This window comes from Salmo salar, chromosome 19 (assembly GCF_965601325.2).
Source record: "Salmo salar chromosome 19, fSalSal1, whole genome shotgun sequence".
Classification (NCBI taxonomy): Eukaryota; Metazoa; Chordata; class Actinopteri; order Salmoniformes; family Salmonidae; genus Salmo; species Salmo salar.
This window is the reverse complement of record NC_138309.1, coordinates 90,959,276-90,977,859: the sequence shown is the minus strand read 5'-3', so window position 1 is coordinate 90,977,859 and position 18,584 is coordinate 90,959,276. Positions and strand designations below refer to the sequence as shown.

The following is an 18,584-nucleotide window of genomic DNA, read 5'->3' as shown; positions in this document are numbered from 1 at the left end:
ACAATCCTGAATGGGTGGGGCTAAGAAGGGCTCTCCAGTAGGTACCAAAACATTCAAAGGCCCTTTTCTCAAAAGTGAGTTTACAAGTTTATCAACTTTCAAAGTAGAATTACCTTCCCATTGATCCTCAAATGCAGTGTATGATATACCATTTAGTAGCTCTGAGTCTCTACTTTTATTCAATGTAAAAACAATTTAAATGTTTTCTACTTCAGAACAATTTGAGCCGGTCAATCACATACCGTAGTATGATGTGATTCGTATGGTAGTTAGATGTGATTTGTATATGGCAGTTAGATGTGATTTGTATATGGCAGTTAGATGTGATTTGTATGGTAGTATGATGTGATTTGTATATGGTAGTCAGATGTGATTTGTATATGGTAGTCAGATGTGATTTGTATATGGTAGTCAGATGTGATTTGTATATGGTAGTCAGATGTGATTTGTATATGGTAGTCAGATGTGATTTGTATATGGTAGTCAGATGTGATTTGTATATGGTAGTCAGATGTGATTTGTATATGGTAGTCAGATGTGATTTGTATATGGTAGTTCGATGTGATTTGTATATGGTAGTTCGATGTGATTTGTATATGGTAGTTCGATGTGATTTGTATGGTAGTTCGATGTGATTTGTATGGTAGTTAGATGTGATTTGTATATGGTAGTCAGATGTGATGTGGGGGTGAATGTATTTTCCAGAGGGGAGCGAGAACCAGCTAAAAAATCCTTATCGACTTGAAAATATTATATACATGTGTATCTCATGAGACCTCATGTACCAGCCATTTTGAATGACATGGGAATAAGTATTGGGTCTTCAATATATCATTAAGTGGACACGCACCCAAAGGATGCAATGGTCTCCTTTCCCAGGATCAGCTCCCACACACCGAGGAAGAACAATCTTGCCGTTTATCTGAACATCCTGTTTTGGTTTAGAGTTTATAAGGATTCAAGTACTTTCGCAATTAAATGAATGCATATGAACCAAGAGAGCAGTCATTTAATTTTTTTATTTTATTATTTAAGTTCAGTCAGTCTGCACTTCTGCATAGGCTCCCGAGTGGCGAGGTGGTCTAAGGCACTTCTGCATCTCAGTGCAAGAGGCCTCACTACAGTCCCTGGTTCAAATCCACTGTATCACATCCGGCCGTGATTAGGAGTCCCATAGGGTGGCACACGTTTGGCCGGGATAGGCTGTCATTGAAAATAATAATTTGTTCTTAACTGACTTGCCTAGTTAAAATAAATATTTAAAAAACCATACCGTCAGGTAACAAGACAGGACACGTTCATGGACATGTCTGCTGTTAGTCTAGGATATGACACACGACAAGAGCTTTCACCTATTGAGAGAAATAAAGTCACACTGTTAATACAATGTGTACGAGGGGAGATGTTTCCGTTACAGACATAACATTAATTACTACATTTGTATACTTACATCATTGGTCTCCATTTCTGCTATTAGCTGGGCTAACCTGGTGTCTGCTACTAGCTGGCCCGGGCTGACAGCGGGCTCCGGCGTCTGCTACTAGCTGGGCTAACCTGGCGTCTGCTACTAGCTGGGCTAACCTGGCGTCTGCTACTAGCTGGGCTAACCTGGCGTCTGCTATCTAGCTGGGCTAACCTGGCGTCTGCTACTAGCTGGGCTAACCTGGCGTCTGCTACTAGCTGGGCTAACCTGGCGTCTGCTACTAGCTGGGCTAACCTGGCGTCTGCTACTAGCTGGGCTAACCTGGCGTCTGCTACTAGCTGGGCTAACCTGGCGTCTGCTACTAGCTGGGCTAACCTGGCGTCTGCTACTAGCTGGGCTAACCTGGCGTCTGCTACTAGATGGGCTAACCTGGCGTCTGCTACTAGCTGGGCTAACCTGGCGTCTGCTACTAGCTGGGCTAACCTGGCGTCTGCTATTAGCTGGGCTAACCTGGCGTCTGCTACTAGCTGGGCTAACCTGGCGTCTGCTACTAGCTGGGCTAACCTGGCGTCTGCTATTAGTTGGGCTAACCTGGCGTCTTCTATTAGCTGGGCTAACCTGGCGTCTGCTATTAGCTGGGCTAACCTGGTGTCTGTTACTAGCTGGGCTAACCTGGCATCTGCTATTAGCTGGGCTAACCTGGCGTCTGCTACTAGCTGGGCTAACCTGGTGTATAGACTGTAGATAATTAGAAGACAGTGAGCATCAAATTGTGAAATCAACACAGTAATACTAGTGTTACCAGTTACTGTAAGTTACTGCCACATGTTGAGCAAGACATCACATGTATTAGAATTGTACTCACACCCTCAGACACCAAAGGGATAGTCTCTTGAAGTCCTCCAGAGTGGTAAGAGCATTTACGATTCTGAGGATTGTTCTCTGCTCGTTGGTTTCCTCTTTATAGATCCTGTAAAGGACACGCTGGAGATAAAAAAATACAAAAAAAAACAGCAAAAAACATTATGAAAGGCTCTGACAGGAAAGAGGTTTCATGCTTTAAACGTGCACCGTTTTACTGCTTTACCTTGTCGGTAGTTGAAACGGGAAACTCCTCTGTGGAGAATCTGGTCGGTTCTGTTGTCATTATTTCAAAGTTGATTAGTGTTCCATCAACATTAAACAATTTCACTATTGAATACATCATTCAAAAAAAGCACTCGCACATCTGAGATAACTTGTTGCAGGTGCTAGTATCACTTTAATAAAAAGAAGTGATATCAGTGTGCATTGAATACATGAAATGATAAGGCGTATCATACCTTTGTCCGTTGTGCTGCTTCCCTCAACTACAACATGATCTGGAGTCTGATCTGTCTCTGCTTCACTCTGACTGTTAGCACCGTAGCCAAGGTCGTCTGAAACATGCAGTATATTCTCCCTTTTGTACTGTAAAGGATCGACCCTAAACTGTATCTAATGCTTGAAAAAATGATCTAAAGAAAACATGAATAATAACTTGTATATCTACTTACAGGGCAGAAGCCTTCGGGACAGCAGGTACTCTTCGTCTGTATCGCTGCAGGTCACCAACAACTAACTTTAACTTCCTTCATACTGGACACAAACATCACCGACATTTGTAGTCTGTGGATTGGGTGGGCTATTTACAGATGGACTATGTACAGCTGCAGCGATCGGTTAGCTGCTCAGATAGCTGATGTTTAAAGTTAGTGAGGGAAATATAAGTCTCCAGCTTCAGCAATTTTTGCAATTCGTTCCAGGCACTGGCAGCAGAGAACTGGAAGGAAAGGCGGCGTTGGCTTTGGGGATGACCAGTGAGATATACCTGCTGGAGCGCGTGCTAGAGGTGGGTTGATGTAATCATTGCACGCTAGAAATATGGGACCAAATACTAAACTTTCGACAACTTTAATACACATATATGGGGGACTATGTACAAAAAGTGCTGTAATTTCTGAACGGTTCACCTGATATGGATGAAAAATCGCCTAAAATTAAAGCTGACAGTTTGCATTTAAAGCTCATATTTATTGTATCATTTAAAGCTGGAGTACAGAGCCAGTTCAACAAAAAAGGTGCCACTGTACATTTGGAGCTCACTGTACGTCAGAATTCTGTTGAGAAACAGACAATTGGGCAATAGTGTGTATCAACATCAACAGAGCACAAGGCTCCTGCTTAGCAATAGATGGAACAGAGACAGAGGCCTTAGTGTGTTGTTCTATTGTACCCAGCAGAAGGCAGCTTTGTCCCAGGCACTGACTGTGCTGCTCGGGGTGCTGATGTGAAAATACAGTCTGTTTGGCCAAGCCCACAGGGAACTACAAAGTGTTTTATCGATCACCTCTTTGGGTGTCCCACACCACATGATAAGAGTGCAGGCCAATCTACTGAGAGTAGACTGATTGGTTGAGTATAAACAGGACCAGTCAGTCTCACTGTAATGTGATTGGTTGTGTATAAACAGGACCAGTCAGTCTCACTGTAATGTGATTGGTTGTGTATAAACAGGACCAGTCCAGTCTCACTGTAATGTGATTGGTTGTGTATAAACAGGACCAGTCAGTCTCACTGTAATGTGATTGGTTGTGTATAAACAGGACCAGTCAGTCTCACTGTAATGTGATTGGTTGTGTATAAACAGGACCAGTCAGTCTCACTGTAATGTGATTGGTTGTGTATAAACAGGACCAGTCAGTCTCACTGTAATGTGATTGGTTATGTATAAACAGGACCAGTCAGTCTCATTGTGCTGAGCTGTAATTTTCACTGACATCCTCCACCTCACCCTCCACTCTGTACAGGACAGTCTGTTTCACAACAGTAACAACAGAACGGTTTCTGATTGTCTGTGACAGGTGGCCGACACACCCTGTTTTAGACACACCAGTCCGCCCACGGGGAAAAAGTCTGAATGTGCTTCAGGTGTGCACTGCATACACAATACTTCTTAGCCTCCAGAGCTTTTACTGTCATTAAAATCTTTTACTGCTGTCACGCCCTGATCTGTTTCACCTGTCCACCCACCTCCAGGTGTCGCCCATCTTCCCAATTATCCCCTGTGTATTTATACCTGTGTTCTCTGTCTGTTTGTTGACAGTTCGTCTTGTTCGTTCAAGTTTACCAGCGTTTTCCCTGTCAGCTCCTATCATTTCCCAGCCTCTCTTTTCTTGTCCTCCTGGTTTTTGACCTTTGCCTGCCTTGATCCTGTACCCGCCCGCCTGACCTCTCTGCCTGCCCCTGACCCTGAGCCTTCCTGCCGTCCTGTACCTTTGCCTTACCCTGGATTATCGACCCCTGCCTGCCTTGACCTGTCTTTGCCTGCCCCTGTTGCTACAGTAAAAATTGTTACTTCAACAGTCTGCGTCTGTGTCTTACCTTGATTCCTGATAACTGCAGGGTTAAATCAGGGTCACCCTGAGTGATATTATATTATAAATTATATATATTACACTCTATATACATCACAGAAGACTTAAATATAATACAATTGTTTGACTTACTGTAGAAATACCAGACTGATACAGGGTTTTTAAACCCAGAGGTGCAACATAGACTTCCAGGAATGATTACGATACAGACCAAACAGACCAGGCTGGGATTTGGGAAGTGAAAAAATATTGCTTAGTTGTTAATTCTCTCTCAATCTAAAAGCACAACCTAGATTAGAGCCAATGTCTTCAGTAGTGGAACAGGTTATTACTCCACTAGATTAGAGCCAATGTCTTCAGTAGTGGAACAGGTTATTACTCCACTAGATTAGAGCCAATGTCTTCAGTAGTGGAACATGTTATTACTCCACTAGATTAGAGCCAATGTCTTCAGTAGTGGAACAGGTTATTACACTTTGTACTTCTGAACACTCCAGGTAGGTTGCAGTTCTGGAATACGGTGGCGCTGTGGGATAATGGGTTCCTGGTAGTTTGACGTTTAATTCTTCTCTTGTCTTTTTCAGTTAATTTGCGCCTTTTCTTCCCCATGCGTTTTTTTCACCCCAGTTCACTATTCGCAACAAAACGTTTGAATGTCCGGTGGTCACACCTCAATAGTTCAGCTATTTAAAGAGTGTCGCATCCGTCTGAAAGGCATTTTACATTTTTGGCTTTTCAGTGTCAGTTAAATCTCTTATTTGGCCCATTTTACCTGAGGTAATGAGGCTGCCTAACAAATACGCACACCTTGATATAAGGTGTAATTCACTTTCGCCACACCCTCCCTCATTACACAAATGCATATCACCTGAAAATGATTAAATCCAATAAGCATTCAAGTTTATATGGTTTGGAGTTCGAACATGTGAATAGAAATAATGATAAGATCAGAATACTCACTTGCCTAATAATTGTGCACGCAGTGTAGTCCAAGTTAGAAGCATACACATATTAACCCATCATTTAGAAGCTCAATACTGCAGTGAATATATCATGTCAATTTAGACAGTGAAATAAAACATATCGCATAAAGAAATCATAGATAGCCTACACTAAGTGCGCTCTCTCCGATTTCCCAGCTCCCGGGTATGCAGCTGGAAAAGCTACCCTAATGTTTCAGTTTTTTAGGGACAATAGATGTATCCTACCTCGGCCACAATAACACAATGTCATGAAGAACGTTATTATTGTTTTCAAGTGAGTCCAAAAGTCTAGTCTAGGCTGTGAACTGCAGTGAATAACCACTCACAAGCCTGGCGTTTTGAATGCATATTCATTTCGACATAAATAAGTATAGCAGACATGCTGGATCCTGGCAGAGCGGGTGCAGTATAGCAGACGTGCTGGATCCTGGCAGAGCGGGTGCAGTATAGCAGACGTGCTGGATCCTGGCAGAGCGGGTGCAGTATAGCAGACGTGCTGGATCCTGGCAGAGCGGGTGCAGTATAGCAGACGTGCTGGATCCTGGCAGAGCGGGTGCAGTATAGCAGACATGCTGGATCCTGGCAGAGCGGGTGCAGTATAGCAGACGTGCTGGATCCTGGCAGAGCGGGTGCAGTATAGCAGACGTGCTGGATCCTGGCAGAGCGGGTGCAGTATAGCAGACATGCTGGATCCTGGCAGAACGGGTGCAGTATAGCAGACATGCTGGATCCTGGCAGAGCGGGTGCAGTATAGCAGACATGCTGGATCCTGGCAGAGCGGGTGCAGTATAGCAGACATGCTGGATCCTGGCAGAGCGGGTGCAGTATAGCAGACGTGCTGGATCCTGGCAGAGCGGGTGCAGTATAGCAGACGTGCTGGATCCTGGCAGAGCGGGTGCAGTATAGCAGACATGCTGGATCCTGGCAGAGCGGGTGCAGTATAGCAGACGTGCTGGATCCTGGCAGAGCGGGTGCAGTATAGCAGACGTGCTGGATCCTGGCAGAGCGGGTGCAGTATAGCAGACATGCTGGATCCTGGCAGAACGGGTGCAGTATAGCAGACATGCTGGATCCTGGCAGAGCGGGTGCAGTATAGCAGACATGCTGGATCCTGGCAGAGCGGGTGCAGTATAGCAGACATGCTGGATCCTGTTGGAAACCACAACAGCAGCAGATGGCATGAGATCAAGTGATTCTGTAATAGTTGATTCCTGCTGAATTCTTGCACTTTTAATCAAGCAAATAGTAGCACTGGACTGATTAGGTTGGCAAAACAATTTTCATTTTTTTCTATGGTTACTACTTGAAAATATGACAGCAATAGTATTTGATAGAGTAAAGATTTTAGTGCACATTTCTAAATGTTATTGTTGACTTCCGTGTAGCTAACCAATGAAGGAGTTTTGGGTAAAACGCTCTGGCCCTTTAAGAAACACGGACCGTTTCTATGGTTACTGCTTGTACACAAAGAGCTAGCGGCTGAAACGGGAGAGATGTGCTACTTTCACACTTTACCAGGTTTGTGAACCACATAATAAAGGATTTACGCATGAATTATAGATGAATCATGTGTGTTTTGTCGTTGACTTAATTAGCCTCACAACTGTTTGGCCCAACAGACTGCAACCATGCTTGAGGAATCTGAGCTAAGACCCCAAACAGGGTTAGACCCGTCCATGAACCGTCATCGACCTGCATCAGAAAATACACAGGTTAGCACTAACTAACGATTTTATCATGCCCGTTTGATTCTTACAGTAGATTGGCTTTTTTTACCCTTATTTTATCAGGTCAATTGACTGAGAACACGTTTTCATTTACAGCAACAAACTGGGAAATAGTTACAGGGGAGAGGAATTAGTCCGTTGGACGCTGGGGATGATTAGGTGGCCATGATGGTATGATGTCCAGATTGGGAATTTAGCCAGGACACCAGGGTTATACACCCCTACTATTACGATAAGTAGCATGGGATTTTTAAAGACCACAGAGAGTCAAGACACCTGTTTAACGTCCAATCCAAAAGACTGCACCCTACACAGTGATTAGGGCAATGTCCCCAATCACTACCCTGGGGCATTGGGATATTTTTTGGGGACCAGAGGGCCTCTAACACCACTTCCAGCAGCATCTGGTCTCCTGTACAGCGACCGACCAGGACCAACCCTGCTTAGCTTCAGAGGCAAGCCAGCAGTGGGATGCAGGGTGGTCTGCTGCTGGATAATTAGTAGGCTGAACTATGTGGGAATGTCAGTGTGTTTCATTCAAGATCAGTTATTGACTATTGTTATACTCCTAAGTCTAATGCTACGCTATATTTTCCAATAGGACATTTCACATTTATTGGCAAGCATCTTCAAGGATCTCTACACAACAGAGATTATTGGGAAAGACACAGTTGCCATTCTCACCAAGACAAGAAGGGGAGACAACAACTACCATGACAAATATGTGGAGGATCTTCAACAGGTAGCTAAGCTGCCCATTCAACAACTAACCCTAACCCATTCAACAACTAACCCTAACCCATTCAACAACTAACCCTAACCCTATCCCATTCAACAACTAACCCTAACCCTAACCCATTCAACAACTAACCCTAACCCTAACCCATTCAACAACTAACCCTAACCCTAACCCATTCAACAACTAACCCTAACCCTAACCCATTCAACAACTAACCCTAACCCATTCAACAACTAACCCTAACCCATTCAACAACTAACCCTAACCCATTCAACAACTAACCCTAACCCATTCAACAACTAACCCTAACCCTAACCCATTCAACAACTAACCCTAACCCTAACCCATTCAACAACTAACCCTAACCCATTCAACAACTAACCCTAACCCATTCAACAACTAACCCTAACCCATTCAACAACTAACCCTAACCAATTCAACAACTAACCCTAACCCATTCAACAACTAACCCTAACCCATTCAACAACTAACCCTAACCAATTCAACAACTAACCCTAACCCATTCAACAACTACAAAACACAGCTAGCTAGATATGTGCCCTCACTGCCCTGTGCAAACTGTGTGTGTGTGTGTGTGTGTGTGTGTGTGTGTGTGTGTGTGTGTGTGTGTGTGTGTGTGTGTGTGTGTGTGTGTGTGTGTGTGTGTGTGTGTGTGTGTTGACCTTCATCAGTTTCATTTAGAGATAGAAAATGGAGGCTTTTATATCAAAGATAATTTAAATAAAAGATGTGTTTATATGCTTCAAGATCGCCTTTTTTGGTCAGGTTTTTGCAACTCATTTACCAATCACAGCATGTTTTGTGTCTTATCCAATTGTGATAGGTCACTGAACTGATAGGAGTTCATTATGAAATATATACAAAAGCCTCCTTCAGTTTGTTCTCTAGAAAACACAGATGGCTATGTGTCAATTTATTATAAAGAAGCACTGTCGTCAAAGAGGTGCAGAATTTTCTCTTCAGTTTGCTCATCAATTCATGCACCTTGGTTGGAGAGTGAGGTAGACTGCAGACTGTTCACGTCCCTTTGCACCAAACCTGTGAGGATCATGAGCATATAAGCACAGCGAAGTCTGATTCAGCTCTGTTGCTGTCTTTGGAACTAACAGTTCCAATGGTAGGACTCTATGCCGGAGCTAGGCCGACATTATTATGTTTTACTGCGAATTTGCGGGTCAAATTGAATCATTTCATGAACCATATTATTTGTTTAATAACAACCAGCCTTGTTAGCCATGTTACCTGGATGGACAACAACCTGGTAACTTGCCCAGTATGGTGGCACTGGGAAACTTATTGGATACCTATTCCAGGTGATGTGAAAGGTAGGATTCATAGGCCTCTTAATTTAATGTTAGGGTTAGACATCAGGGTTAGACATTAGGGTTAGGGTTAGACATTAGGGTTAGACATCAGGGTTAGACATTAGGGTTAGACATTAGGGTTAGGGTTAGACATTAGGGTTAGACATTAGGGTTAGACATTAGGGTTAGACATTAGGGTTAGGGTTAGACATTAGGGGTTAGGGTTAGACATTAGGGTTAGACATTAGGGTTAGACATTAGGGTTAGACATTAGGGTTAACTGTGTGGTTAATTAGACTATATGACTTTGTGGCTAGTGACCACTCTGCAGAGCTGCCTCCAGAACAAGATTCATGACAAGAAACGCTAACCTGCATTTGGCGCATCAGTGCAACCAATGAACATGTTAATTAAGGGGAAGGAAAGGGGGATACCTAGAGTAGTTATATAGGATGGTGTGATATATAGACAGTAGTTATATAGGATGGTGTGATATATAGACAGTAGTTATATAGGATGGTGTGATATATAGACAGTAGTTATATAGGATGGTGTGATATATAGACAGTAGTTATATAGGATGGTGTGATATATAGACAGTAGTTATATAGGATGGTGTGATATATAGACAGTAGTTATATAGGATGGTGTGATATATAGACAGTAGTTATATAGGATGGTGTGATATATAGACAGTAGTTATATAGGATGGTGTGATATATAGACAGTAGTTATATAGGATGGTGTGATATATAGACAGTAGTTATATAGGATGGTGTGATATATAGACAGTAGTTATATAGGATGGTGTGATATATAGACAGTAGTTATATAGGATGGTGTGATATATAGACAGTAGTTATATAGGATGGTGTGATATATAGACAGTAGTTATATAGGATGGTGTGATATATAGACAGTAGTTATATAGGATGGTGTGATATATAGACAGTAGTTATATAGGATGGTGTGATATATAGACAGTAGTTATATAGGATGGTGTGATATATAGACAGTAGTTATATAGGATGGTGTGATATATAGACAGTAGTTATATAGGATGGTGTGATATATAGACAGTAGTTATATAGGATGGTGTGATATATAGACAGTAGTTATATAGGATGGTGTGATATATAGACAGTAGTTATATAGGATGGTGTGATATATAGACAGTAGTTATATAGGATGGTGTGATATATAGACAGTAGTTATATAGGATGGTGTGATATGTAGACAGTAGTTATATAGGATGGTGTGATATATAGACAGTAGTTATATAGGATGGTGTGATATATAGACAGTAGTTATATAGGATGGTGTGATATATAGACAGTAGTTATATAGGATGGTGTGATATATAGACAGTAGTTATATAGGATGGTGTGATATATAGACAGTAGTTATATAGGATGGTGTGATATATAGACAGTAGTTATATAGGATGGTGTGATATATAGACAGTAGTTATATAGGATGGTGTGATATATAGACAGTAGTTATATAGGATGGTGTGATATATAGACAGTAGTTATATAGGATGGTGTGATATATAGACAGTAGTTATATAGGATGGTGTGTATAGACAGTATAGACAGTAGTTATATAGGATGGTGTGATATATAGACAGTAGTTATATAGGATGGTGTGATATATAGACAGTAGTTATATAGGATGGTGTGATATATAGACAGTAGTTATATAGGATGGTGTGATATATAGACAGTAGTTATATAGGATGGTGTGATATATAGACAGTAGTTATATAGGATGGTGTGATATATAGACAGTAGTTATATAGGATGGTGTGATATATAGACAGTAGTTATATAGGATGGTGTGATATATAGACAGTAGTTATATAGGATGGTGTGATATATAGACAGTAGTTATATAGGATGGTGTGATGTATAGACAGTAGTTATATAGGATGGTGTGATATATAGACAGTAGTTATATAGGATGGTGTGATATATAGACAGTAGTTATATAGGATGGTGTGATATATAGACAGTAGTTATATAGGATGGTGTGATATATAGACAGTAGTTATATAGGATGGTGTGATATATAGACAGTAGTTATATAGGATGGTGTGATATATAGACAGTAGTTATATAGGATGGTGTGATATATAGACAGTAGTTATATAGGATGGTGTGATATATAGACAGTAGTTATATAGGATGGTGTGATATATAGACAGTAGTTATATAGGATGGTGTGATATATAGACAGTAGTTATATAGGATGGTGTGATATATAGACAGTAGTTATATAGGATGGTGTGATATATAGACAGTAGTTATATTGGGAAAGGGGGGATACCTAGTCAGTTGTCCAACTGAATGTATTCAACTGAAATGTGTCTTCCTCATTTAACTCAACCCCTCTGAATTAAGGTGCCAGTGTTTGTGTTTTTCTACATAACTTCTCACTGCTTGAGCCTCCAGGTCCATTCAGAGTACAGCCGTCGGATGCGTGATGCTGACATGCTGGAGAACCACATCATTCAGGCTCGGGTCCAGGCCACGGCCACAGAGAGCAGGGCCCACACCAAGGTGGTGGAGGAGGTGGGAGAGGCCTACCAGCAGCTGGGTCTGCCCCCAGGTACACTGGTCTGGATCACTCTGTAATGCTGCTGTATCACTAGCCTCTAGGAGCTAGGGTATTACAAACTATACCGTGGGACGCCTTGTGAAGAGATAACTGCAATAAGCCTTGTGCTTTGTGAAGAGATCACTGCAATAAGCCTTGTGTTTTGGGAAGAGATCACTGCAATAAGCCTTGTGTTTTGGGAAGAGATTACTGCAATAAGCCTTGTGTTTTGTGAAGAGATCACTGCAATAAGCCTTGTGTTTTGTGAAGAGATCACTGCAATAAGCCTTGTGTTTTGGGAAGAGATCACTGCAATAAGCCTTGTGCTTTGTGAAGAGATCACTGCAATACGCCTTGTGAAGAGATCACTGTAATAAGCCTTGTGTATTGTGAAGAGATCACTGCAATATGTTTTGTGAAGAGATCACTGCAATACGCCTTGTGCTTTGTGAAGAGATCACTGCAATAAGCCTTGTGTTTTGTGAAGAGATCACTGTAATAAGCATTGTGAAGAGATCACTGCAATAAGCCTTGTGAAGAGATCACTGCAAAAGCCTTGTGAAGAGATCACTGCAAAAGCCTTGTGAAGAGATCACTGCAATAAGCCTTGTGAAGAGATCACTGCAATATGTTTTGTGAAGAGATCACTGCAATACGCCTTGTGCTTTGTGAAGAGATCACTGCAATAAGCCTTGTGTTTTGTGAAGAGATCACTGTAATAAGCATTGTGAAGAGATCACTGCAATAAGCCTTGTGAAGAGATCACTGCAAAAGCCTTGTGAAGAGATCACTGCAATAAGCCTTGCCACCTAAAATAAGTGTGTGTTTCCTCAGTCAGGTGGACCTTCATGTGGTGTGTTGACAACGGCCTTCTGAAGAGTAACAACCTGATCTGTCCTGAAGACTACATCACAGGACTGACCCCGCCCCGCAAAGCCCCCAGAGGTACAGTAGTATGCCCCGCAAAGCCCCCAGAGGTACAGTAGTATGCCCCTCAAAGCCCCCAGAGGTACAGTAGTATGCCCCTCAAAGCCCCCAGTAGTATTCCCCTCAAAGCCCCCAGAGGTACAGTAGTATTCCCCTCAAAGCCCCCAGAGGTACAGTAGTACGCCCCTCAAAGCCCCCAGTAGTATTCCCCTCAAAGCCCCCAGAGGTACAGTAGTATGCTCCTCAAAGCCCCCAGAGGTACAGTAGTACGCCCCTCAAAGCCCCCAGAGGTACAGTAGTACGCCCCTCAAAGCCCCCAGTAGTATGCCCCTCAAAGCCCCCAGAGGTACAGTAGTATTCCCGCCAAACACCCTTTGGAATGCATGTAATTTAAAACAGATCATCCATTTTAAAGTACTCTGAAAACACTTTACCCTTCAGTATAAGTCTCTTTTAACTCTGTCAACTATCTGTCTGTCCTCCCAGCCATGTCCCTCCCAGGCTTTGCCAAGCCGACGGTGTCCTACAACAGACACATATGCGACCTTCCCCAGGATGATGGCTACACAGCGGTCCCTCCCCCAGAGAGGACAACCCAGAGCTTGCTGGAGGAGTCAGAGACATCCCTCACCCTTACCTGTAGCTCAGACACCTGCACCCCCCAAAGCCTACCTAGCCAGGTAGGACACACAGAGGTGGTCTTGTATGAAGGCTTCTTTTGAATACTGTGAAGGGGTGGGTTAAGATTTGGGTATGGACGAGTCTCAGGTCACCACTGATGTGACCTCTCCTCTGCTGGTGTTGACGAGTCTCAGGTCACCACTGATGTGACCTCTCCTCTGCTGGTGTTGACGAGTCTCAGGTCACCACTGATGTGACCTCTCCTCTGCTGGTGTTGACGAGTCTCAGGTCACCACTGATGTGACCTCTCCTCTGCTGGTGTTGACGAGTCTCAGGTCACCACTGATGTGACCTCTCCTCTGCTGGTGTTGACGAGTCTCAGATCACCACTGATGTGACCTCTCCTCTGCTGTATTCCAGAAGGCGTGCCGAGTGAGGAAGCCTAAGTGGATGAATGAGCTGAGTGCTGAGAGCAGAGCAGAGGAGAGAGCTGGCCTTCAGAAACTACAGCAGAGACTCAAGTTCCTGCGGAACCCCAGATTCCTTCCCCCCAACGCACAGCAGGGGGGCAAGTCGCTCATCCTGTTTCGGGAAAAGGGAGACAGGGGAAGGAAGGGACAAGAGGAGGACAGGTAGGACTCTGTTCAGCTTCATGTGTTTGCAGAACTAGGTAGCCTAGGCTATGCTGTGTTGGTTTGGACTTGTAGCATCCCAAATGGCCCCCTATTCCCTATTACATACACTACTTCTGACTAGTGCAAGGTGTTTCACTGGGATCAGGGAATAGGGGGCCGTTTGGAATGGAACCATTTTCTTCTGCGCTACAAGAACCGACACAGGAACAGCAGCTCTGAACAGGAGCAGCTCTGAATGCTACTGCTTCTTCTTCTGCGCTACAAGCGCGAACCGACACAGGAACAGCAGCTCTGAACAGGAGCAGCTCTGAATGCTACTGCTTCTTCTTCTGCGCTACAAGCGCGAACCGACACAGGAACAGCAGCTCTGAACAGGAGCAGCTCTGAATGCTACTGCTTCTTCTTCTGCGCTACAAGCGCGAACCGACACAGGAACAGCAGCTCTGAACAGGAGCAGCTCTGAATGCTACTGCTTCTTCTTCTGCGCTACAAGCGCGAACCGACACAGGAACAGCAGCTCTGAACAGGAGCAGCTCTGAATGCTACTGCTTCTTCTTCTGCGCTACAAGCGCGAACCGACACAGGAACAGCAGCTCTGAACAGGAGCAGCTCTGAATGCTACTGCTTCTTCTTCTGCGCTACAAGCGCGAACCGACACAGGAACAGCAGCTCTGAACAGGAGCAGCTCTGAATGCTACTGCTTGGTTCTAGAAGTAATGACGTGTGTTGACTAACAGGATGAACTCTTGTCCATGATCTGACTCCATTGGTTAGATCATTCATATGCAATTATTATAGGCTGGGCTATGGGGCGGCAGGTAGCCTAGTGGATAGAGTGTTGGGCCGGTAACTGAAAGGTTGCTAGATCGAATCCCGAGCTGACAAGGTAAACATCTGTCCTTCTGCTCCTGAACAAGGCAGTTAACCCACTGTTCCTAGGCCGTCATTGTAAATAAGAATTTGTTCTTAACTGACTTGCCTAGTTAAATAAAGGTATAATTAAATATGGGCAAGATAATCCTTTCTCAATATTAGGTGTAAAGTAGTTCTATGACTTCCTTCCTGTCTGAACATCAGCTACCCTCATACCTGACATGGAAAACTATGATCCCAGGGAAACACCCTGGTTCAGCATGATGTCATGTCTATATGAAACATGACTAACTAAACTCAGCAAAAAAAGAAACGTCCTCTCAATGTCAACTGCGTTTATTTTCAGAAAACGTAACGTGTAAATATTTGTATGAACATAACAAGATTCAACAACTGAGACATAAACTGAACAAGTTCCAAAGACATGTGACTAACAGAAATGGAATAATGTGTCCCTGAACAAAGGGGGGGTCAAAATCAAAAGTAACAGTATCTGGTGTGGCCACCAGCTGCATTAAGTACTGCAGTGCATCTCCTCCTCATGGACTGCATCAGGTTTGCCAGTTCTTGTTGTGAGATGTTACCCCACTCTTCCACCAAGGCACCTGCAAGTTCCCGGACCTTTTAGGGGGGGGCCCTAGCCCTCACCCTCCGATCCAACAGGTCCCAGATGTGCTCAATGGGATTGAGATCCAGGCTCTTCGCTGGCCATGGCAGAAGACTGACATTCCTGTCTTGCAGGAAATCATGTAGAGATCGAGCAGTATGGCTGGTGGCATTGTCATGCTGGAGGGTCATGTCAGGATGAGCCTGCAGGAAGGGTACCACATGAGGGAGGAGGATGTCTTCCCTGTAACGCACAGCGTTGATATTGCCTGCAATGACAACAAGCTCAGTCCGATGATGCTGTGACACACCGCCCCAGACCATGACGGACCCTCCACCTCCAAATCGATCCCGCTCCAGATTACAGGCCTCGGTGTAACGCTCATTCCTTCGACAATAAATACGAATCCGACCATCACCCCTGGTGAGACAAAACCGCCACTCGTCAGTGAAGAGCACTTTTTGCCAGTCCTGTCTGGTCCAGCGACGGTGGATTTGTGCCCATAGGCGACGTTGTTGCCGGTGAGGACCTGCCTTACAACAGGCCTACAAGCCCTCAGTCCAGCCTCTCTCAGCCTATTGCGGACAGTCTGAGCACTGATGGAGGGATTGTGCGTTCTTTGTGTAACTCGGGCAGTAGTTTCCATCCTGTACCTGTCCCTCGGGTGTGATGTTCAGATGTACTGATCCTGTGCAGGTGTTGTTACACGTGGTCTGCCACTGCGAGGATGATCACCTGTCCGTCCTGTCTCCCTGTAGCGCTGTCTTAGGCGTCTCACAGTACGGGCATTGCAATTTATTGCCCTGGCCACATCTGCAGTCCTCATGCCTCCTTGCAGCATGCCTAAGGCACGTTCACGCAGATGAGCAGGGACCCTGGGCATCTTTCTTTTGGTGTTTTTCAGAGTCAGTAGAAAGGCCTCTTTAGTGTCCTAAGTATTCATAATTGTGACCTTAATTGCCCACCGTCTGTAAGCTGTTAGTGCCTTAACGACCGTTCCACAGGTGCATGTTCATTAATTGTTTATGGTTCATTGAACAATCATGGGAAACAGTGTTTAAACCCTTTACAATGAATATCTGTGAAGTTATTTGGATTTCTGAAAGACATGGTCATGAAAAAGGGGACTTCTCTTTTTTTGCTGAGTTTATGATCCCAGTGAAACACCCTGGTTCAGCATGATGTCATGTCTATACGAAACATGATACATCTGTCCCAAATGGTACTCTATTCCCTATGTAGTGCACTTCGGCCCATAGGGGTCTGGTCTAAAGTAGTGAACTATATAGGGAATAAGGTGCCATTTGGGAATGCAGGCAATGAACACCTGTGTGTTTGTTTGAGACATGATGAGAATTAGCACCTGCTGGTTTTCAGAGTCACTCCATCCATAGCCTGCTGGTTTTCAGAGTCACTCCATCCATAGCCTGCTGGTTTTCAGAGTCACTCCATCCATAGCCTGCTGGTTTTCAGAGTCACTCCATCCATAGCCTGCTGGTTTTCAGAGTCACTCCATCCATAACCTGCTGGTTTTCAGAGTCACTCCATCCATAGCCTGCTGGTTTTCAGAGTCACTCCATCCATAGCCTGCTGGTTTTCAGAGTCACTCCATCCATAGCCTGCTGGTTTTCAGAGTCACTCCATCCATAACCTGCTGGTTTTCAGAGTCACTCCATCCATAGCCTGCTGGTGTAGCTGTTGTTTTCAAAGCAGAACGTAGAAGAATATATAAGAAGATAGATTTAACAATGTCAAAACACTGGTGGCAACAGCACCACAGGACCATTCCACCCATCATCTGACTGAGAACATACTGACAGCACCACAGGACCATTACACCCATCATCTGACTGAGAACATACTGACAGCACCACAGGACCATTACACCCATCATCTGACTGAGAACATACTGACAGCACCACAGGACCATTACACCCATCATCTGACTGAGAACATACTGACAGCACCACAGGACCATTACACCCATCATCTGACTGAGAACATACTGACAGCACCACAGGACCATTCCACCCGTCATCTGACTGAGAACATACTGACAGCACCACAGGACCATTCCACCCGTCATCTGACTGAGAACATACTGACAGCACCACAGGACCATTCCACCCGTCATCTGACTGAGAACATACTGACAGCACCACAGGACCATTACACCCATCATCTGACTGAGAACATACTGACAGCACCACAGGACCATTCCACCCATCATCTGACTGAGAACATACTGACAGCACCACAGGACCATTACACCCATCATCTGACTGAGAACATACTGACAGCACCACAGGACCATTACACCCATCATCTGACTGAGAACATACTGACAGCACCACAGGACCATTACACCCATCATCTGACCCTTCGCTATGAGACTAGAAATTGAGCTCAGGTTCATCCTGTTTCCATTGATCATCCTTGAGATGTTTCTACAACTTGATTGGAGCCCACCTGTGGTAAATTCAATTGGTTGGACATGATTTGGAAAGGCACACACCTGTCTATATAAAGTCCCACATTTTACAGTGCATGTCAGAGCAAAAATCAAGCCATGAGGTCAAAGGAATTGTCCGTAGAGCTCCAAGACAGGATTGTGTCGAGGCACAGATCTGGGGAAGGGTACCAAAAAATGTTGTCTGCAGCGTTGAAGGTCCCGAAGAACACAGTGGCCTCCATCATTCTTAAATGGAAGGTTTGGAACAACCAAGACTCT

At 44.1% G+C, this 18,584-nt stretch overlaps 1 protein-coding gene and 1 long non-coding RNA gene across 2 annotated transcripts in view; one reads left to right on the top strand and one right to left on the bottom strand.

The window, feature by feature from the left end:
* Positions 1-1,539: 1,539 nt before the first annotated feature.
* Positions 1,540-3,269, bottom strand: LOC145862339 (uncharacterized). Its single transcript, XR_014381772.1, has 4 exons — positions 2,959-3,269; positions 2,746-2,841; positions 2,511-2,560; positions 1,540-2,407 (listed from the first exon to the last, which is right to left on the bottom strand). It is a non-coding gene; the product is annotated as an uncharacterized LOC145862339 (long non-coding RNA).
* A 3,928-nt stretch (positions 3,270-7,197) lies between these two features.
* Positions 7,198-18,584, top strand: part of dlec1 (DLEC1 cilia and flagella associated protein) — a 117,177-nt gene continuing 105,790 nt past the window's right edge. Inside the window, exons 1-7 of the mRNA XM_082966029.1 lie at positions 7,198-7,319; positions 7,421-7,513; positions 8,130-8,270; positions 12,046-12,202; positions 13,025-13,135; positions 13,604-13,797; positions 14,159-14,370. Coding sequence (XP_082822155.1) covers positions 7,430-7,513; positions 8,130-8,270; positions 12,046-12,202; positions 13,025-13,135; positions 13,604-13,797; positions 14,159-14,370 — 899 coding nt within the window. The 5' untranslated portion in view covers positions 7,198-7,319; positions 7,421-7,429. The remainder of the gene's footprint in view (positions 7,320-7,420; positions 7,514-8,129; positions 8,271-12,045; positions 12,203-13,024; positions 13,136-13,603; positions 13,798-14,158; positions 14,371-18,584) is intronic.